This window comes from Suricata suricatta, chromosome 13, assembly GCF_006229205.1.
Source record: "Suricata suricatta isolate VVHF042 chromosome 13, meerkat_22Aug2017_6uvM2_HiC, whole genome shotgun sequence".
Classification (NCBI taxonomy): domain Eukaryota; kingdom Metazoa; phylum Chordata; class Mammalia; order Carnivora; family Herpestidae; genus Suricata; species Suricata suricatta.
In genome coordinates this window covers 22,964,777-22,986,711 of record NC_043712.1, presented here as the reverse complement: position 1 = coordinate 22,986,711, position 21,935 = coordinate 22,964,777, and the positions used below count along the sequence as shown (strand labels likewise).

Below are 21,935 nucleotides of genomic sequence, written 5' to 3'. Positions count from 1 at the left end.
GAAGGCCTCCATGGGGCACCCCCACCAACGCCCTTCCCACCCCCTCCAATGCCCGATACAAACAAAACCCGTATTCTGTAACTGGCTTTGACCTTCTCCTCGTCTCAATTATTTTGGAGAGGGTTTACAAATGTTGAGTTTTACAGTGTTTAAAATGTATATTTCAGTTTGGAACCTTTTTGCAGTACAAGGTCAGAGTTGAACATAACCTCTGCATTTTCTTCCTTTAAAATTTTAAGCCAATAGGGGACTCCTGGGTGGCTCAGTGAGTTCAGTGTCTGACTTTGGCTCAGGTCATGATCTCACGGTTCGTGAGTTCGAGTTTCACATCGGGTTCTGTGCTGAGCACTCAGAGCCTGGACCTGCTTTGGATTGTCTCACTCTCCCTAAGCCTCCCCCACTCGCATGCTCTCTCTCGCTCGCTCTCTCTCCCTCTCTCTCTTCTTCTCTCAAAAATAAACATTAAAAATTAAAAAAAATCTTAAGCCAACAGAGCCTCTTGCAGGACACTGGAAAAAAGGGTTATTTCCCTTTGTAGATCCTCACTATTTGTCTATCAATTCTACCCAAATAATTAGATGATTCCTACCTTCTTACCCGGATTCGCTTCCACACAATAGGGAGTTATACTTTGTTTTTCAGGGTGGGGTCAATTATCATCCCCTTTCACTTGCGGGTTTTTATTTTCTACTGTTGTTCAGACACACACTGCTCTAATAACGTGTTTTATTTACATTCTGCTCCTTAGACTATCCCAAACCTTTCTTTTGCTTAAGGCTCTTCACTTCGTATTCCTTCCTGTTTGGTGTTTGCATTCCTCACACTTTCCGGAGTCAATATGCGATCACGTGTGTTTGACAAACTTCTTAGTTTTGCTGCTGTGACTTTCCCCTTGTTATGTCTTCCAATAGAAAAATGGCATTGCTGACTCGTGCTTTTGAATCTGAGCTGGAACTCTTCCTAATTTGTGAATCCAGTCTGTTTATGTTGTCATTGGTCATGATCTAATTTTTTTTAAAGATTTTAATTTTAAAGTTTGTTTATTTTGAGAGAAAGACAGAGAAGAGTGGGAGAAAGGCAGAGAGAGGGAGACAGACAATCTTAAGTGGGCTCTACATTGTCACAGTGGAGCCCAACTTGGGGCTTGATCTCATGAACCGTAAAATCATGACCTGAACCAAAATCAAGGGTCAGACGCTTAACTGACTGAGCCACCCAGGAACCTCCTAAAGATTTCATTTTTAATTTCTTTTAACGTTTATTTTTTAGAGAGAGAGAGAGAGAGAGAGAGAGAGAGAGAGAGCGAGCAGGGGAAGGGAAGAGAGAGAGGGAGACACAGAATCCGAAGCAGGCTCCAGGCTCTGAGCTAGCTGTCAACACAGAGCCCGACGTGGGGCTTGAGCCCACGAACCATGAGATCATGACCTGAGCCAAAGTTGGACACTTAACCCATTGATTCACCCAGGCACCCCTTAAAGATTTTATTTTTAAGTAATATCCACACCTGACATGGGACTTGAACTCACAACCCCAAGATCAAGAGTTGTATGCTCTACTGATTGAGCTAGCCAGGCGCCCCCTATTTACTTTCAATGGTCTACTTCAGGCTTCTTTGTGCTCTTCTGTTTTATCGCATAAACTCCTCTTCTACTTTTAAAAAATGTGGAAGATAAACACATTCCACTTTCACTCTGTTAGTGATCAATACAATGGCCTTACCACCAGAATCTCCTTTGTTCCCGCTCTGTTCTGCGAGGGCTCTGCGTGTGCCTTTGTCAACAGTCTCAAGTCTGTGATTAGAGGCCCCTCGTGGGGAAGGACGACAGAGTCTGACTTTGGTTCCTATGCGGGTTCACCCAGCTCCAGAGGCCCTGGGCAGGCCAGCCACTCCGCCTTCATGGGATGGCACGGCCTGCTGCAAACTGCAGTGGGCACCTGCTGGGTCAGGACCGGCCTCCTCCATCACCCCTCTGGGGCTCACCCATGCGGCCTCTCCAGCACCTTCTACTGCTGTGTGTTGCAAGCTTTTGTGCTGGCAGCTAAGTACGCCCCGAGTCCCTCCTCCTCGATTTCTGACATGACTTTCCGTGACTACTGAGCGTCACTAGATAGGAGGCTGAGGCAGAGTTCAGCAACAGGCTGTGGTCTTGGCCCCCGCTTCCCAGGCCTGCTCTGGCGCCCTGGCGTCCGAGCGCCCCCTGCCTGTGTTCCCGCCAGGAGCTCGGGCCGCCTGGTGCCTTGGGTGACTCAGCAGCCACTGGGCAGCCCCCCGAGGCACTGAGGCCCAGGCCCAGGACTCAGCCCTCACGGACTCTTACCTCGAACTGGATCAGCACTGTCCCACTTTCGAGGCCCTTCTTTAGCTGTTCCATGGATCCCTCCAAGGTGTCGCCCCCCTCTGGACACGTGGGGAAAACGGCCTCTGGGAAAAGCTGGCTCAGCTCATCTTCAGATCTGATGTCGGTGAAAGAGTGGACAGCTGTAACGGACAAGGAGCGGGGTGTCTGGCAGGGGCAGAACACTCCCGTTGATCAGTTTCCTCAAAAAAATGATACTCATGACACCTGAATGCAGATGGTTTAAAAGAGCTAATTAAATGATTAAGCACTTGGTAATCATTTTCACCAAAGACACTACTTCTTGAAGGATTCGGTAAGTGCTAATTATATGAAATGACATACTAATCTTTCTGGTTAGTTTTAAATGACAGTGTTTTGTACTCAGAGCCTTTTGACAAAGGTAGGAGAAAGGGAAAGAATGTTCTCTCTGACCTGGTTATTCTTCTACCGGTTTCTCCCCTCCCCTACTTCTTTCTCAGGACCCTTTCATTTACCCCCTTCCTGGACACTCTATGATAGCATTGTCCCACAGAGTCACGTCAGCCTCCACCTCGAGGCCATTTTTAGGTAGGAGGCTCCTAAATAAATAATGTATCTAGTCCTAACACCTCCTCTGGGTTCACTTCTACCTCTTCAGTGCAAATTCTCCCTTGACCTCAGACTTGTCAGGTAGACAAACCGAGCCCCCCCATCCCTACCCCGCACTAACTTCCTGCCCACTCTCACATGCCTCTTTCTGTCCATCGCCACTTTCTTCTCCAATCTCCCAAGCTGGAAACTTTGGGATCATCTCTGAATTTTCCCTTTCCACTCAGGAAGGGAAGTCACTCCCTTACTCAAAAGCCTTCAGTAGCTCCCTACTGCCTCCAGAACAACAAGAAAGGAGAAGTTAAACAATGTTTGCATTTGCCCACACAGTTGAACTGAATGCTGAACGAGCTGCCACTGTCCCCATTTTACAGATGAGGAAACCGACTATTAGGGCAAGGAAGTTGTCTAACGTGTCTGAAGTGTCACAGGCTACTGGGGGCAAGGAGAGGCAGGAAGACACACCGGAATCCAGTCAGCCCACAGCTCTCTGATCCAGAAGACCACATTCTTTTCACAGACCAGGGAAGCGTAGCTCTACTGTTTTGTTAGGACATGATTTCTGTTTGATCTGCTACTCCTTGTACTGTTTACGTGTTTTTCTTTCCATTGATCCATTAAAGAATTTTTTTAACGTTTTATTTATTTTTGAGAGCAACAGAGACAGAGCATGAGTGGGGGAGGGGCAGAAAGAAAGGGAGACACAGAATCCAAAACAGGCTCCAGGCTCTGAGCTGTCAGCACAGAGCCTGACGAGGGGCTCAAACTCACAAACTGTGAGATCATGACGTGAGTCAAAGTCAGATGCTTAACCGACTGAGCCACCCAGGCGCCCCAATTCATTTTTACTTAAATGTTTAGTTTTATTTGAGAGAGAGAGAGAGGGAGAAAAAGAGAGAGAGAGAGAGAGAGAGAGAGAGAGAGAGAGAGAGAGAGAGAAACACGAGCAGGGGAGGGGCAGAGAGAGGACTCCAAGCAGCCTCTGCACGGTCAGCATGGAGTCAGATGTGGGGCTTGAACTTAAGAACCTCGAGATCATGACCTAAGCTGAGATCGAGGGTCCCTGGCGCTGCTCTTTTCGCTCTAATAGTCTACGAACACCCATCTTCTTCCTCTCAAACCAGCGCCAGCTTCTCAAAGCAGCTGCTGGAGGGTCCCCTCCCCTGCCAGCCAGGGTACTCCTCGTGGTGGCTTCCTTTGTCTCCTACCATGCGGCCTCACTTAGCCTCTTGGTGGCCAGGTTTCCTCATTCCCTCACTTGGAGAGGTCACACTGACCTTACAAGAGTGTTACGTAAAGCAGTTTACACAGTGTAAGGCCGTTTACTGGTGCGGCACAGACATTAGCTACTATCACCCCTGAGCACCTGCTGTGGCTGGGCATGGCCTCGGGTTTAGTGGGGATGGAGGGGGGTTGTGGGGAGGGATCTGGAGCGAACCAGTAAGGCCTCACAGAGGAGGGGGGATGAGAGCTGGCATGGGACAGCTCCGGGCTTGGAGATTTAGGGGGACAGCGGGAAAGCAGGTGGGTGGGGGCCCTCTAGGGCTACGCCTACAACTCCACTACCGGAACACAGATGTGCGGCCAGGGCTTTGAGTCACACACTCCATTTACCTTCAGTATTTTAGAACTGGGCAGAACGATTCAAAGACTTGGCTTATTGTTTTACAGCAGCAGCAGCAACAACAACAACAACAACAACAGTAATGGTATTCAACAGAGGCCATCCTTCAAGGGCCTACCAGGTTTCAGGAAGCATCCTGTTGCTTTTCAAGGAGAAGCATCATTTCATCTTGAAAAGAACCCTGTGATGAAGTGATAACTGTCCCCCTTATTTTACAGCAGAGGAACTGAGGCACAGACTGGGCAAGAAACTTGCTCAAGGTCCCTCAACCCAGTAGAGGTCGAGGTCGGATCACCCTGAGGTGGCCAGGCTCCTGCCTGACTCTGCTTTGCCGACTTGAACAGAACCTGACCCTTTGCTCCCTGGGGGGCAAATCAAACATCTGGGGGCCAGGCAGCAAAGAGAGGTGCGGGATGTGGGGGAGCCGGCCTGGGAGGAATCAGGGCTCAGGTCCTGCAGAGAGGGGGTGAGTGGGTCCCCCCTTCCTCCAGAGGAAGATTAGTGGCCAGGAGGGGCTGGGCCCCGCGTGGGCAGAGCTCACATTTCTCACGTGAGAAGTCCCACATCCTGGTTGTTAGGCAGAAGTTCGTGATTTTCCCTCGTTGGTTATAAGGCTCAACATTTTCAAAACCCCCAAATGGGCCAGAGAAGGCCCTGCTTTGCTAAGGCCCCGTGGTTTGTCCCCAGGGGGGGCGCCTACCTTTCCTCCTGATCACCAGGGCCAGCTCCCGCGTGTGGGACTCCCGGCTGGCTTTGATGAACATCACCACTTGGTCATGGGTGTGTTCTGAGATGTCCCGGCCGTTGATTAGCACGATTTGATCCCCTTCGTTCAGCTTAGGAATGCAGGTGTCCGCCTGGGTGGAGAGGAAAAGCGCGTTTCTTGGGTTACCATAACACAACCCTCAAGGGTAGAACGCGGACGCTCTCGGAGCCCAAACACTTGAGACCACGTTCGAGTTCTTTTCGCCCTCGGGGGTGACTGCCACTGTTTTTTTACATCCACGACTGGGCTGGCGTGGTCGCTGGTTGTGGGATTCAAGGGAGGTGCTGGACACAACGTAAGCTACACAGCATTTCGGAATAAGGCTACAGAAATCACTGGAGCCCTTTCTCTGCTGTAGCCAACCTTCACTTAGCTACTGGAACGTAATAACTGTGAGGCTCCTGATCTTTTGTTTTCTCGATGTGCTGCTGGAACATGATCTGCCAGCCGGAAGTGTTGGTCTGTCTGGCACTGGAGAAAGCCTCTGTCAGCTTGACCAAAGGCAGAAACCAGCACCGAGAGAAACAGTGCATGGAACAGTGCAGGAATGGGGGCCCTCTAAATTCGAAGAGGCCAGAAGCAGGAAGAAAAAGTAAACTACAGCCTTAAGGACCTTTTAAGAGTAAAATCCCCAGGGGCGCCTGGGTGGCTCAGTCGGTTAAGTGCCAGACTTCAGCTCAGGTCATGATCTCGTGGTTTGTGAGCTTGAGATCCACATCGGGCTCTGTGCTGCTCAGAGCCTGGAGCCTGTCTTAGATTCTGTGTCTCCCCCTCTCTCTGCCTCTCTCCGGCTCATCTCTGTTTCTCTCCCTCTCAAAAATAAATAATCATTAAAAAAAACAGTAAAACCCCAAACTGGTACCTTCTTAGGAGACACAGTGACTCTCTGGTGCATCCTGTTCTAGAAAAAAAGCAAATGATCTCCTGAGGAAGCCTAGGCAGAGGGCAGAGGGCAGAGTGGTGGGATGGTGGGTCCAGGTGCTCGGAGCGAGCAGAGTGGCAAACTCTGTGCCTCAGCTTCCTTATCTTGAGAGCACTTCTACATTCTAATGTACACACCAATCACCCAGAGATCCTGGTAAAAATGCAGATTCTGGTTTAGGAGCTCTGGGCTGGGGCCTGAGACTCTGCATGTCTAATGAGTTCCCAGGTGATGCTGGTGCTACGCTGACCAGCAAAGTTCTGGGGAAAACAAGGAGTCCTTCTTTCTTTCCATCTGTTTGCATGTATTTACACACACTCTTTGTTGCTGGTAAAGAAACAGGCCACAGAAATAGAAATGTTAGATTTAACGGAAAAAAAAAAGAAATAATAAAAGCTGTTAACTTACAGGTGACTCTGGATTTATCCTTGATACCACAAGAGGCATCTTTTGATCCACTCCACCCTATAAATGTGTTAAATTAAAAAAACAAAAACACAACAACACTTGAGTAGCTCATCGCAACAAAGACCCGCAGACATCTGACACGGGGCAGGGGGGGCGGGGGGGTTCACACTTCACTCTGACCCCCTCGAAGCCCGGGGCTTGGCGCCCCTTCAGAATACAAGGTTCGGGGTCTAGCGGGGTAATCAGAAGACTGCTCAGAAGCCCTCACTGCCATCCGCACACTCCATGAACTAAAGATGTGCTTGGAGGTGCTTGCCTTTTAAAAAATGCAAACATCCCCAGAGGACTGTGCAAGCACAGCCTTGAAATGCTTCTTGAAAGGGAGCTTTCTGCGGAGCAGAGAGAAGCTGTAGCAACAGTCACCAGCTATGCGGGCAGGTTCTCTGCAGGGTGCTGGGGCAGAGGAAGGGGTGCCGGTGGCAGCTGGGGGGTGGGCAGCAGAGACCACTACCCGGATTCTGCTCTAGAGCAGGGGTTAGTTAGTCAGCTTTGTAAAGGGCCAGGGGGTAAATATTTTAGGTATGGGAGAGAGGCCTCTGTCATAATTGTTCAACTCTGCTGGAGTGCCACAGTAGCTGTACACCATTTGTAAAGGAATGGGTTGTGTCCGTGTTCCAATAAAACTTTATTTGCAAAAACAGATGGGACATGGCTTATGGGCCAAAGTTTGCAGATACTGCCTAAAAGCAGGCAGAGATGGGGGAAGGCCCTGTAAATGTCCCCTTGACTTGAACTGTTCTTCTCTCTCACTGGCTTTAGTGACGCTGACAGGTTCCCTGAAAAACCCCTCTTCTGGAGGTAGATCTACTTGCCAACTGTGTGTCATCTCTCTGAGCCTCAGTATACACCTTTATAATATGGGTTTAAAAATACTAATTTCACAGAGTGTAAGAACTCTAGGAGGCGATATAAAGAAGTGCACAGCAAACACCAGAACAAAGTAGGCCCTTGGTGTGAGGCAGCTCTACGGTCATACTACAAAACTCCCCAATTCTGAGGGCTGAACCAATTTCCTTAATTTAGACTTAGGCATGAGGCACACTCTGAAGGGGAGTTTAAAAGCCACCTAACGATTGCTTCAGAGCATACAACTTCCTTATTCAGACACACAACATACCTTAAGATTAAATCCAAATTTTCCATCTTCGTCTGGCGTGATGCGGATCAAAACTAGGTAGCCATCACCATTATCACTCTGGAAAATGTGGCAAAAATGATCAACTGTGTTACTTGTCTCTCCAGTTGGTAGTGAGGAGCCATTTTCTTTTAGTCCTAACTACTTAAGCTGCCCATGAGGTGCCTGACACAGGGAAGGTGGGGTGCTCACGGGGCCCGCGCTCACCCACCTGGTCACAGCAGTACTGGCTGGAGTCCTCGGTGGAGCCCCCTTTGGTCACCCTGTGGAAGGCCTCTATGAACTGCTGATCGACGCCATCTGAGGAGCAGGAGCCTGGAGCATTTGAAGATGGAGACACAGAACTGGATGACTTCCGGGTCAGGCAGCTTTGTGCGGGGTTGTTCTCGGATATACTCCTTCATTACGGGGAAGGAGGAGAGATCTTAATAACGGGATTAACATTTGAACAGAGCAAGCATTACTGACTGTGGGGGCCTGGCACCCCAGGGCTGTCATGAACTCCTGCACCCTCAGAAGAGTTCCGAAGGTCAACCCCAGGGCTCTGGCCCACCTGGGGTCCACGGGCTGCCCTTGCCCTCATCTGGCCTAAATACCATCACTTTTAGTTTGGGGATAAGGGGCAGGAGGGGAGGGAAGACTCAGGAGCTGCTGAAAACTCAGCTCCCTTCCCAGCTGCTTTAGAAGGTGCCAGGGAAATATGCCTGGCTACTCTGGTGGCTTCGTTACCGAAGCTCAAGCAGATGCACGTCTCCATTCCTTCTGAAAGCTTTCAGCGTCCACCTCATTCCTGCTGTTAGCTCTGCTTCAGTAGGACTCTTGGCTACCCTCCCCAAAATGGGGCTAACGCACATTCAAGACAATTTATGTTATTTGCCTGTGACCTCCATTAACTGTCTACAGAGATATTATACTTTCTTTTTTCTCCAATGAATGTCCTCCTGTATCTTGGAGCTCCACTGCCCAATACGGTAGCTGCTAGTCACCTGTCACTATTCAAATTTAAATGATCTAGAGGATCCATGGTTGTGTCACAGCTCAAAAATGCTCAAGCGCCACATGTGGCTGGTGGCCCGGACAGCACAGTCACAGGGTATTTCTGTCATCACAGGAAGGTCTCCTGGAGGGTGCTGTCTTAGAGAGCTACAGACTACTAGAATCAAAGAGACCTCTGCAGTCCTTTGGTCCAACTCCCATTTCACAGATGCAGAAACTGGTCTAATTTGGAACAACATGGATGGAACTTGAGGGTGTCATGCTAAGTGAAATAAGTCAGGCAGAGAAGGACAGACAGCATGTTTTCACTCATATGTGGAACAGGAGAAACTTAACAGAGGACCACGGGGGAGGGGAAGGGAAAAAACAGTTAAGGAGAGGGAAGGAGGCAAACCATGAGACTTAAACACTTAGAACAAACTGAGGGCTGATGGGGGTAGGGGAGAGGGGAAAATAGGTGATGGGCATGGAGGGGGGTACTTGTTGGGATGAGCACTGGGTGTTATTTGGAAACCAGCTTGACAATAAACTATAAAAAAATAAAAATAAAAGAAGAAACTGTTTGAGAGAGGCTGACTGACTTGCCCGAGGACACACAGCCTTCCCCTCACTTAGCACTCAGAACCTGGTGGACCTGCGTCCCTGAGCGTCTCTCTCTTCTCCAGGCCATGTGAGGTCTGCTCTTAGGACTCCCTCCTCCCCACCATCACCTCAGGCAGGGCCACAGAGAGTGACCATCTCCGCTGTCACCGTGCAGGACTCTTGACTTCTCTGCGTCACACACACCCAACTACCCCCCTGCAGAGCCACACGCCTTGCGAGAGATGCCTTAAAATGCCTACAGGACGTAGCGTTTTCCTTACCTTCTATGACTCGGCCACATTCTAACCTCACACAGACTTAAGTCATGGGAGAGGTGAGGAGACCAGGCATTCAGTGATATGGAGTTCCTGCTATCTCTCATTAAATTTTTCTCTCAAACCCTTCTCGGTGGATTTTTTCATTAAAGTAGGGCTCCTCTGTTCCCTAGCAAGTTCAAATGATCTTACGTTAAATTTAAAATCTGTCATAGTCACACAATACTTGACCATCTCAACTTATGTGAATATAAAAATTCAGTGACAGAAATAACAGCTATGTGCAACAGAAGACTTTGGCCTTGTGGCTTTCAAGTTGCTGGGTGAGGGAGGGGTGCTAGGGATGGGAAGGCATCTCAGACTCGGGATATTTTGGAAGTGAAGCTCTATACCAGTGGTGGATTTTCAGACTAAAATGAGACTTTAATTAAAGCTTAAAAAAAAATCCCCCCCAAGTAGGGGAACTTAGACAGTTTAACGTTTACAAGAGCACCCCCTAGTGGCGAAAAGGGCACCTGCTTGGCAGCTGCTAGACAGAAACCAAGCCAAATCTGGTTTAGGAAACACTATTTCCAGTTCTAGGGGTGGAGCTGAACCTTTATTTAATATGAAGTTGCAAATAGCATACACTCTTCAAACGTTTGGAAGACTCTAGAAGGTGCCAGAGACAGAAAGAGCGAAAAGCATATAAACAAAATATCAAAAGAGCAAGGGGACAAAGCATTAGAGAACAGACTAGTTTCAGTTAAATTCTAATTTTATATTCATTATATTTAATTTCTACATTTTGAGTGTGTGGCTTGCATCATATAAAGTTTTAAAGTATTTTTATTTTTCAGTATAAGATGTAACCCATCTACCTAAAACAGCCCACAGTGCTAAAAATAACGTATTTAAAGTCATTATGTGCCCAATCCTATTTTCTAAGTAGGGATGGAGGTTACTTTTAGAGAGCAATTTATTAAACATTTTTTGGGGGGCTGATCAACTATGTACAGACGTTCCCTGTAGGCTGCAGTAACGTTCTGCTCAGCGAGGAGGATGGACAGACAGATGGTGAGGAGGACATCAAACGAGAAACGAGAAGGTGGCAGCTGGATTCGGCACACGGAAGCCAGGGGCGAAGATGCCAAACCAAGCGGGTTTCCTCCCTCCTTGGGGCAGGATGTGAGGTGCTACTGAGGAGAAGCCTGGTGGGTGAGGAGGGATGATGGGAACTGCGGAGGGGGAGGGGAAGGGGCAGGACCCGGGTTCCAGGGAAAGGAGTGAAGAAGGGGGTAGGATGAGCTGAACCAAGAAGACAGTGTGGGCTGATGAAGCCAGTAACTGGGGAGGGGGTACAGAAGAGGTCTGTCCCTGAGGCAGGAAGGGGGCACTTGTCAGAGGACGGGGGACACAGAGGAGACTGTCACTGTTGTCTGAGAGCCAGAACAGCCTGGGAGGGACGGACCACCTTCAGCTCCCTGGGGAGAGAGTGGGCAGCGACACACTGGCTGACAGGCAGACCAAAGGGTATTCACCCTCAGGAACCAGAGGCTCCAAACTGTCAATGCCATCGACAGGTATCAGAAACAAAAACCATGGCAGAATTCACTTCTCAGGAGAGAAGCCATGTTCAAGAAATTAAAACTGCCCATGGAAAACTCCTGTGTGACGCCTTTACACCGCTCTCCCCTACACCCTGCAAAAGGACAAGGACGTCCACCCCCAGGCCTGTTAAGGCAAGAGTGTTCCACGGAGGGTCTCCCAGCTCTAGCAGGGCTGCGGTAGGAGGTGTCTGCTATGGTGGTGGGACAGAACAGGGGCCATCTGGTGTCATATCTCTTTCTGGAGTCAAGGGGCTTCTTGAGGTCAGGAGAGACCCTCATCCTTCTTCTCTTCTTCTCCTGGTGCACAGAACACTCGGCCGGGCATGCAGTGCGTGCTCAGGTAAGATGCGGAGCGAATGAAGAAGAAAACCACTTTACTCCAGCACCCGGGATTGACTGAATTACTCCAGAAGAGCACAGAATTCACTGGATCAGTTGGGACCGGAGGTGGAAAGATGGGCCACCTAGTTCTCAGCCTCTGCGAGCTCAGAGCTGCCGAGAATACCACATTCGCACGAGCCCCCGAGGGTCTTGTTAAAATGCAGACTCTGATTCAGCAGCCTGCGGTGGGCCTGAGGTCCACATTTCCCGGGAGCTCTCAGGGGACGCTCCTGAACTGCGGCCCAAGTGGGGGTCACCAAGGGGCTGGAAGAAAGGATGCCAGCTCACTCCTAGTTCAATGTGTCTTTTGAAAAAAATTCCTGGAGAAGATTTTCACATGGACCTTATCTTTCCATCAGATTCGTTGAATAGCAGTACTCTTTTCAAGTGTGGGTTTTTATGATATGCAGATGTTCTTCCCGAGATACCCTCATCTCCGTAATAAATGCCATGGGCCCAAGATCAAAACTAAACTCAAGAAATTGCTGAGGTGGCTCAGGGACTCTGGTACAGCCGTGTTCCCTTCTGGGCTCTGTATTTCTTCACTGATGAAATCATGGGCTATGCGTCTGTCCCCCACCCCAGGCTGCCACCTCAGGTATTAAGACATCTCGAAGGCAAGAAGGCACTTGTTAAAATTTGGTTAATTTGTGCTGTAGCTCTCTGATGAGAGTTTCCTGACGGAGGCCCTGCAGTAGCACCGACCACACGGCCGTGCTCACAGATGACCGTTAACCCGAACTCGGCACAGTCCATCTGTTTGATTTCTTCTCTGACACAGACCCCGCGTGATGCTGTTCGTAGGACATGGGTGCCTAACGTGGAGGTGGCAGAGGGGGCATTCCACTGCGACAGTGTTGGAACCTGTCACATAACCGTCTGTCCATCTGTCTGGCCAACCACGCGAACAGTCACGGAATAGGTCCTAAGTGCCGGGTCTTCGAGCGCAGGAGAGGTGAATAGGGCACCATCCCTCCACCCTCAAAGAGCTCACTGTTTAATTAGAGAGAAGACACAGAAGTATAAAACCAATCAAGTAACAGCATCGTGTTGTAATGGAGATGCATTGGGGGCCTGGGTACAGCGTGAGGCCAAGAGAGCCTTCACAGGGGAGCGGGGAATGGACCTGGAGCTTGAGAGACAACTGAGCACGAGTGTGAACAGGTAGTCTGGAGGGAAGGAGAAGGCAGTCTAGGCTAAACACTAATAACAACAAAAAAAGACAAGACAGCAGCACGTGCAGAGACATGAAATTCTGAAAGAGCACAAGGGAGTGACGTGCTGCGGCACAGATTTCACGAAAATAAGGCTCTCAGCCTTGTGAAGGACGGTTTGGAAGGAGGAGAGATCAAAGCCCGGAGGACACTTAGGGCGTGCTATTGACACAATCTCTGTGACTGATGGCGGTGGCTGAACACGGGCAGTGCAGCGGGATGGTGGAGGGCTCCAATTCAAGAGATGTTCGGGGGGAGAGGAACGAGGTGAGAACCTAGCTGAGGAAGGTGCAAGAGAAGGAGTCTAGGATGATGGAAGTTTCCAGTGGGCGCGAAAAGGCACACATGTGGCCGGGCTCGCCAGGACACAGGAGGAGCCACAGGTTGGACAGGGAGATGATGAGCGGAGATTGGGGTTCCCGGGGTTTTAAAGTTACCGGTCACATGTCCACACACATGTGGACAAATGCCAGGTGAAAGACTGACAACGTGCAGGGAAGACGAACACAGAACCGCTGAGGCAGACCTGTTGCTGGCTGGCCTCCTGTGACACAGACCCTTAGATGTACACAGTAGTGTAGGACTGATGTGCTCAGAGAACAGTGACTAACAGGCCGTCGGGTAGAGAGTAGTAGACAGGACTGGAAGTGTTTAATTTAAAGGAGAGTAGACAGGGTTATCTGGTAGAATCAGAAATGGAACTGCAGGCGGGGATCTGTTCTAGGAGCTGCAGGCGGGGATCTGCCCCGGGAGCTGCAGGTGGGGATCTGCCCCGAGAGCTGCAGGCAGGGATCTGTTCTAGGAGCTGCAGGCAGGGATCTGCCCCAGGAGCTGCAGGCAGGGATCTGTTCTAGGAGCTGCAGGCAGGGATCTGCTCCGGGAGCTGCAGGCAGGGATCTGTTCTAGGAGCTGCAGGTGGGGATCTGCCCCGGGAGCTGCAGGCAGGGATCTGTTCTAGGAGCTGCAGGTGGGGATCTGCCCCGGGAGCTGCAGGCAGGGATCTGTTCTGGGAGCTGCAGACAGAGATCTGTTCTAGGAGCTGCAGGCGGGGATCTGTTCTAGGAGCTGCAGGCGGGGATCTGTTCTAGGAGCTGCAGGCGGGGATCTGCCCTGGGAGCTGCAGGCGGGGATCTGCCCAGGGAGCTGCAGGCGGGGATCTGTGGATGGCACTGCTCATGCTGGGTCAGGATCAAGGACACTTCCCACACAGTCTGGACAACTGGGCTGTCCAACACCAGAACGGGCTGCCACACTGCAGGAGAGCTCCCCATCCCCATGGGGAACTGCGTGACAGGGTTGAGGGCATTCCTGCACTGCCGATGCCTGCAGAGTGGCATTCCCAGAGTCCCACTCGGCACACAGAAGTGGTTGTTATTTTAAATGCTTATTTATTAAAAATTTTTAATGTGTATTTTTTTTTTTTTGAGAGAGAGAGACAGACAGGGCATGAGTAGGGGAGTGGCAGAGTAAGAGGGAGGCACAGAATCTAAAGCAGGCTCCAGGCTCTGAGCTGTTGGCACAGAGCCTGATGTGGAGCTCAATCTCACTGACCATGCGATTATGTCCTGAGCCCAAGTTGGACGCTCATCCGACTGAGCCACCCAGGTGCCTCAAATGTTTATTTGCTTTTGAGAGAGAGAGAGAGAGAGAGAGAGAGAGAGAGAGAGAGAAAGGTGCAGAGAGAAGGGACAGAGGATCTGAAGTAGATTCCTCACTGTCAGTGCAGAGCCTGATGTGGGACTTGAACTTGCGAACCCTGAGACCATGACCTGAGCTGAAGTTGGATGCTCTACTGACTGAGCGCTGCCAGATGCCCCCAGAGTTGTTTTATTTTTTAATTTTTAAAATCTTTTCGGGGCGCCTGGGTGGCTCAGTCAGTTAAGCGTCTGGCTTTGGCTTAGGTCAGGATCTCACAGTTTGTGGATTCAAGCCCCATGTCGGGCTCTGTGCTCACAGCTCAGAGCCTAGAGCCTGCTTCAGATTCTGTATCTCCCTCTCTTCTGACTCTTCCCTGCTCACACTGTCTTTCTGTCTCTCAAAAATAAATTAAAAAAATTTTTTTTTAATTTTTTAAAATTTATTTTTGAGAGAGAGAGAGAGAGTGTGAGCATGAGCAGGGGAGGGCAGAGAGAGGGAGACACAGAATCTGAAGCAGGCTCCAGGCTCTGAGCTGTGAGCACGGAGCCCGACACAGGGCTTAAACTCACGAGCTGTGAGATTATAACCCGAGCGGAAGTCGGACACTTAACCAAGTAAGTCAGGCAAGCACCCCTCCAGAAGTTGTTTTTAATCTTTGCTCTGCAAAGTAACTTTTCCTTTAGGGAGATTCCCCTCCCACATTTTCTGGGTGGAAGGCAATGGTAAGTTGTTGTTTTGTGTGTTTTGCCATGAAGGAACTTCCTTTTCTGCAGATTTCGGCCTTTGCTCTGAAGCAAGCAAAGGGACCCGGGAAGGCTGAGAGAAACCTGGGAGTAACAAAAGACTGCAGCCGACTCGGGCACAAAGCAAACTGCCAAGGATTCATAACTATAATCATCAACTTGGCTGTGGTGCTATAAATACAGAACAACCCGGAGAGTGACTCACCCCCTAAGATAATGCGAGGAGAGGCTGAGCCGCGCCACCCCGGGTTTAGAGCCAAAGTCTATCTGCTCTTTTTCTTCCTTTCTTTCTTCTTCTTGTTTACATGGGTACAGAATGTTACGCTTAATTCTCCTTCCTACAAGGAACCCTCCGTACTTACTGCCTGTGATATTCATCTGATTTCTCTGACAGAACACTTTTTGTCGCCCCTTAACGCAAACAGGCTGTATAAAACCTGTGAAATGTTTCTTCAGCACGCTGCAAAACCTCAAGTAGCCACCACAGGTTTTTTTTCCCACCAGGTAGGGACGAGACTTCTCTGCTGGCCTTGGGCAGTGGGGGGGCGGGGCAGACTCTGGGGGTGGGAGGGGGCGTGCAGCTGGCTCTGCCAGCAGTAAGGGGTCCCCTACCTGGGATGGTAGGGGTGCTGTTTTTCAACTGCTCAGCCCCCTCACAACACCCAGCCGCTAACTTGACTCTGGGAGACATCTACTGAGTCACTATCTGCTACTTCTGACATTTAGTTGCAGTGAAAAAAGTGCCCAGGGGGTGACCCGTTGTATGAGGTCTCCTGGAAGAGTTTCAGAAAGAAGCGCTCTGCCATGTTTACGGGGTGCGCAGGGCCTGAAACTGCTCGAGCCAAAAAGGACTTTAAGGGAATCTAACTTTAATAAACATAAAAGTTAGATAGCAATGGACAGTGGCTCCTGGGCTGGACAGTGAGGGTCTAGCTGCCACAGGAGCCCACGACGTGGTGGCAGACCACCACGGGGGGGGGGGGCAACCTGACGTGGGCCCTCAGACAGTTCCCCCAAATTCCCTTTCACCAAAGTGGCTGGAGATGCAATGAGGAAGGCTGACTACGTGCTATTTGCCAGGCTGGCCCAGAGGCCCCTTACGGCAAAGACTTGTCTAATTCCCCTAAAGGGAGCAGCAAAAGGTACAGAAGCTATGTTGCTGCACTCAGCCATGCATGCAGCCCTTTAAAATACCCACACCCCGCCGGACACAATCCGTCTCCTTCTACCAGCACTGAGATGTCCCGTCAACGGCACTCTCCGTGAAGCTGGAAATGCTGTCGGTGCTGTCCAGTACGGTAGTCACTACCTATGTGAGGCTTTTGAGCACTTGAAATGAGGCATGGATGACTGAAGCATGGAATTTAAATGTTACATAATTTAACTCTGAATAGGCACACGTGACTGGTGGCTACTGCACTGGACGGGGGGTCTAGGTGTTCCCCAATTCCACGATGGGACCACACACTCAGAGGAAGCACTGACACGGGGAGTGTGACTGAGCTTCCCAGAGCCCTCGGTTCATTTCCTAAACCCTCCTTCTCCTCTCCCCAAAGCCACAGAAGCCCACCGCAGACTCAAACTGGCTCAAGTCATGCACGCCTGCATTCCTGCCTTGTATACCTAGATTTGCAAAACCAGGGGTCTCACGAAGGAACCCACACCCTTCCACACTGCCACCCCAACAGGGCTGCAAACGGGAGCAAGAGATACTGATCATCTCAACAGAAGCATCATCCAAGCTCAGGTCACAAGGAAACAGTGACCGACTGGAGGAGGATTATTTAACCAGAGGTGTTAAGAACACAGATAAGCTGGAAACCATGTCTGCTTCGGTCAGAGACAACAGAGAGGTGACAACCTCACACATAAGTGGGAAGCGAGATTTGCAATTCACCTGCCGATGTCCAGAATACAATCAGGATGTGTTTAATGCTTGAAGCCTAGCAGCTAGAGTGGTAAAAATTTACAGATTAACTCAAGTGCCTCCTTGCTAATCCTGGGCGGTTCAGGGAAGCATTATGTTTCTATAGTTCGGGCACAGGATGGGACTTAACAGAATGAGTACCTGGTGCCTAGGAGGGACTTCCTATTGGTTGTTCCAGTTCTCTCATACAAGTTTAAAATGTCACTTTATGATAATGTCTACTTCAAAAAACTTGAAACTGCTAACTCTAAAATGCACAGATAGATATGGTAAAACTGTGAATTCATTGAGAGAAAAAAATAAGACCCATGAATAAGGCAAGGAGGAAAAGAAGCAGGGGCTGTATCAGAAACCCGGACCAAGGGAAGCCAATGCAATTGAACATATCATTGACCTCTGAGTTCCCTGGTAAGCAAGATGGAAAAAACCCAGTGAATTAGATAAACCTTATTGAGTAATAAAAGACTCAAGCCAGTACTTTCAGAGAAACATTCCACCCCCCACCGCCCCGGCCTTGAGATGTGAAGGGAGTCTGTCACATTTATAAAAAGGAAGGTGGGGGCATAAAAGGAACTTAACGCAAACTGTTGACGAAAATTTAACAAAGTTTCAGGGCTCTTCCACAAATGTTTGCTTTATACTCGAGATTCATTTACAGCAAACCCTGAGGGCATACTGTGGGTCTGAGAAGTCTTTCTATGGACAGGTCGAAGTAAGCATATTTCCAGTGATCTAGAAGTCCTGCAGTGGTAAAACTTTGACGATCTAGAGAAGTACTACAACGGTTAACGTATCTATACCTCTGGAATGTGCGCTGTTTTACCCTTGGCTTTGCTCATGAACTGGAGTCTATTCAAGGGAGCTAACACACATGTGGAGAGTAGGTCTTTGTCGCTGACAAAAATAAGTGCAAGCTCTAGACCCCAAGCACACAGCTTGTCCTCCTGGGGGGGAAGGGACAGTCTGATTTATGCTGTTATCCTGGCAGAGAGCACCGTAGGGCGTTGGCTACAAGCTCTAGCTCTTCACCCGAATGGCCATCTGGGCTTGAGCAAATTCCTCAACAGCCAAAACAAGCAGATACAAAGAAGAGAACAACACGTTTCTTACTCTCGGTGCGGGCTTCGGTTCTGAGAAACCTCGGAATCGCTGTCTTTTGGGGACAGGGAGCCCTTGTACGTGTAAAACACATCTTCGGTCTCGGTAATGTACGTCATCTCGTTCGCAAGGTTATCTGCGGAGGAGTGCCGTGGCTTCCGGATTTCGTGCCGGAGCCGAGGACTTCGCCTGTGTTGCGGAGAGGTCCAGTGTGAAAGGGTTGAAAGCAAATTCCATTTAAATACTTCATTAGACAGCAGTGATCTAACTTTGTGCCCTGACCTTTCTAAGGATGCCTTGGCGAATGTTGTTGGAAATTACGAGCCAGTAAACCCATCACTACACCAGAATCCACCGAGGGCCACACGGGTCCTGGAGACTCAGCCCCTCGCCACACCCAGAACGGTAGCCTTGGCTGTATACACATGCAGATGACAGTGGTTTATGCCCTCTGGGAAGTGGTGAGTGTTGATTTAGGAAGTTATTCTTCCAGGAGGACTCAAGCTCTCAACGCACAAATAAAAGACCATACTGACCAGTGATCAATTCTTCAGATTCATTCGAGCACCCGTATAAATAAAGGGTTTAGAAGCCAAAGTACAGTTTTCGGCAAAACAAACCTTATGTCAACTACATCCCTTCATGTGACTTGCACTTGATCCAAGAAGGAATGTTTACTTTTAAAAATATGTCCCGTATGCCCTATGAGGTGGGGGTAGCAGCAGTAGCTGTGTGGCTGTAGGCAGGTCACACCGCCTCTCTGGGCCTCAGCTGTACCTACCTGCTCTCGAGAACGAACCAAAGGCAGCAGTGCTGTCCGGACGCCTGGCGCAGCACCTGGGCATCGGCTCCCGCAGTGGGTGATCCCCGGCTGCTGAGCCTTCTACGTTTTATTTTCTCTCAGTTTTCCCACCTTCTTCTTTGTGAGCCATTTCTCCTTGAGACTGTCAGGGCCGCCTCCACTACTCCCATTCCCCCTGGGCTCTGCTAATCAATAGTACTGTGTCCAGAATAGGGTAGAAAGGCTCGTGACTCCTCAGGAGGGGACCTATAAATAGCAGTAAGAGCTCCAGGCCACGGGTGTGGCAACATCCAACCCCGCTGTTCTCCCGGGTGCCATCCTGGGCCGCTGCCCTGGGGCCCTGGCATCACCACCGAAGAGGTTTTCAGACAAAGCTGCTACTTTACAGCATAAACCTACCACTTTAGGATGAAGTGCCCAAATCGTGGGAAACCAAGAAACAAATCTCAGTCATGCTATGATCTCTAACACTAAACACCATGAGCATCTCTGCCTAGAGCACTGGGCCCCCAGGGGAGGGTCCTCACCCAGCCACCCCGCACACAGCTCTGTTTTGTGTGGGTCAGAATCTCCCTTAGTCTCAGAAGATCCGTGCTTGGTAATGTATAGGTCCACCCTGTCTTTTGCGAAATGAATAGAAAGCCACAGTCTTAATTCCAGTATGGAGCTGGGGTAATGCCTCTGGCTGGGTTTCCCCCTCCCGCTGACGATGCGTGGCCATTTTGGAGGCCTTCACAAAAATGGCCTGATGTCTCTGAGGTACATGATAATAAAATAATGATAATAATTTCATCTGATTTTTTAAAATCACTTATAGAGTGCTCATACGCTATTATATCATTTGTGGCAATTTTTATAACCATTTTACAGATGGGGAGACTGAGACCAGAGAGGTAAAGAAACTTGTGAATTAACAGAAGAGCCAAAATCTGAGTCTGGGTGATGTAGTTACACAATCAATGCCCTTCCCACCTGGCCAAACGGCCACTTCCTTCCTGTTAAGCTGTCATCTTAAAAAGTTAGCAGGCTACTTCCCCAAGTGCATTTGCTACTGTTACACAGGGTCCCGCATCCTACACTGCATACCTTTACTAGGTTTTCCCAAAGTTTGCTTTGTGTGATGTTAACGGAAAACCGATTAAATAAAGCTCAGCATGTTTCCTTATCACCGGACTTCCCAGAACATCAATATGCCAACGGGTATTATAATCCCAAAAGGGGCATTTCAAGAGGCTGTAGTTCTCAAATTCAGACCAAGTAAATTGTTTTAAATGTTTACTCATTCTTGAGAGAGAGAGGGTCAGAGCGCGAGTAAAAGAGGTGCAGAGAGAGAGGGAGACACAGATTCTGAAGTAGGCTCAAGGTTCTGAACTGTCAGCACAGAACCTGACACAGGACTCGAACTCACGACCAGTGAGATCATGCTCTGAGCCAAAGTTGGAGGCTCAACCGACTGAGCCACCTAGGTGCCCCAGGTCAAATAACTTTTTAAAAGAAAACATCTCAGCATTACACACTAAGGAAAGTGTATAGCTAGGCTTATGTATTTCGTGACAACAGTAAACGGTTAGTTTTGCACTAGGCAAGTGTGCAAACATACACTCTGATTGCAGGCCACCTATACTGGGAAAGTGTATGAAGCTGACTTTTTAAGAGAGAGAAAGAAAGCGGGTAGTGCAAAAACAAAACAAAACAAAACAAAACAAAAGAGGCAGGACATACCAGTTGGGAGTGATTGGAGGGGACCGAGAAGGCAGGCTCTTGGTCTCTAACTGCTCCACTGATAATGATCTTCGCACGGCTGGGTTCCACACCATCCCTCCAATCACCTTTTTGCAATACTGGTTATTTACAGACCTGAAAAACCAGAAGCAAGGTTCACTTTCCACACAGACGTGTTCAACAAGAAATTACAGCATAAATGAAGCACACAGTCTAGCCACGCTCCCCCACCCAGGTGGAGGGCTGGTGAGCACCCAGATGACACCAGCCAAGGTTACAAGGAGTGAGAGGAACGTCGGTCAAAAGCGGGTCCTTTCTGTCCTGGCTCTTCCTGGTTGTCTCCTCTCTTCTGGTGAAACTGTTTTCTTGGCCCTTACGACTGCAAGCAATAAAACTGCTCCTAGAATATAACCAAACCACTAGAGAACTGTCAGGACAACACAGAAATAGTTCGAGTGACTTCAAGGACACCTCACTTTATTCACAAGGGCACGAATACAAACATTAACCATCCTTCCAGGAAGCTTTCTTCGTCATCCAAGCTGGCAGGAGCCATTAGCTGTAAATCAGATAACTCTTTGCGAGGAGGCCTGAGAAAACGCTTTGACAGTGGGGTTCCACGCCATGTTCTAAGAAATGGCCTCCCCGAAGCTACCTTTTGTGTTTTATTTATACCTAGAGAATTTAAATCTTAGCTACCTAGACCCCCCCAAGAGAATGAAGTATTTGAAAGGATGGGGTTTTGAAGATAGGAAACTCGGTTCTGCCATTCCTAAAATTTCAAGGGTGTTTTAATGTCTTATTAAAACATTCCAGGGGCACCTGGGTGGCTCAGTTGTTTAAGTATCCAACTCTTGATTCTGGCTCAGATCACGATCTCATGCATGGGATCAAACCCTGTGTCAGGCTTTGTGCTGGATGTGGAGCCTGCTTAAGATTCTTTCCCCCTCTCTCTCTCCACCCCTGCTCCTGCCCCTCTCCTACTCATGTTCTTTCTCTCCCTCTCTCTCAAAAAAAAACCAAAAAAACAACCAAACCAAAACAACAACAAAACAAAACAAGCTGCACACATTTCCTTGCAGCCTAGAATTCACAAGCCAAACAAATAAACAAACAACAACAAAAA

At 49.3% G+C, this 21,935-nt stretch overlaps 1 protein-coding gene across 3 annotated transcripts in view; it reads right to left on the bottom strand.

Moving 5' to 3' along the window:
• PTPN3 (protein tyrosine phosphatase non-receptor type 3) overlaps window positions 1–21,935 on the bottom strand; it is a 77,813-nt gene that overhangs the window by 22,232 nt on the left and 33,646 nt on the right. For all 3 annotated transcript variants that reach the window (XM_029920413.1, XM_029920415.1, XM_029920414.1), the window contains 7 exons: window positions 20,810–20,944; window positions 18,298–18,474; window positions 8,054–8,240; window positions 7,825–7,902; window positions 6,648–6,704; window positions 5,252–5,408; window positions 2,319–2,479 (listed from right to left, as the gene is read on the bottom strand). In XM_029920413.1, coding sequence (XP_029776273.1) covers window positions 2,319–2,479; window positions 5,252–5,408; window positions 6,648–6,704; window positions 7,825–7,902; window positions 8,054–8,240; window positions 18,298–18,474; window positions 20,810–20,944 — 952 coding nt within the window. The remainder of the gene's footprint in view (window positions 1–2,318; window positions 2,480–5,251; window positions 5,409–6,647; window positions 6,705–7,824; window positions 7,903–8,053; window positions 8,241–18,297; window positions 18,475–20,809; window positions 20,945–21,935) is intronic.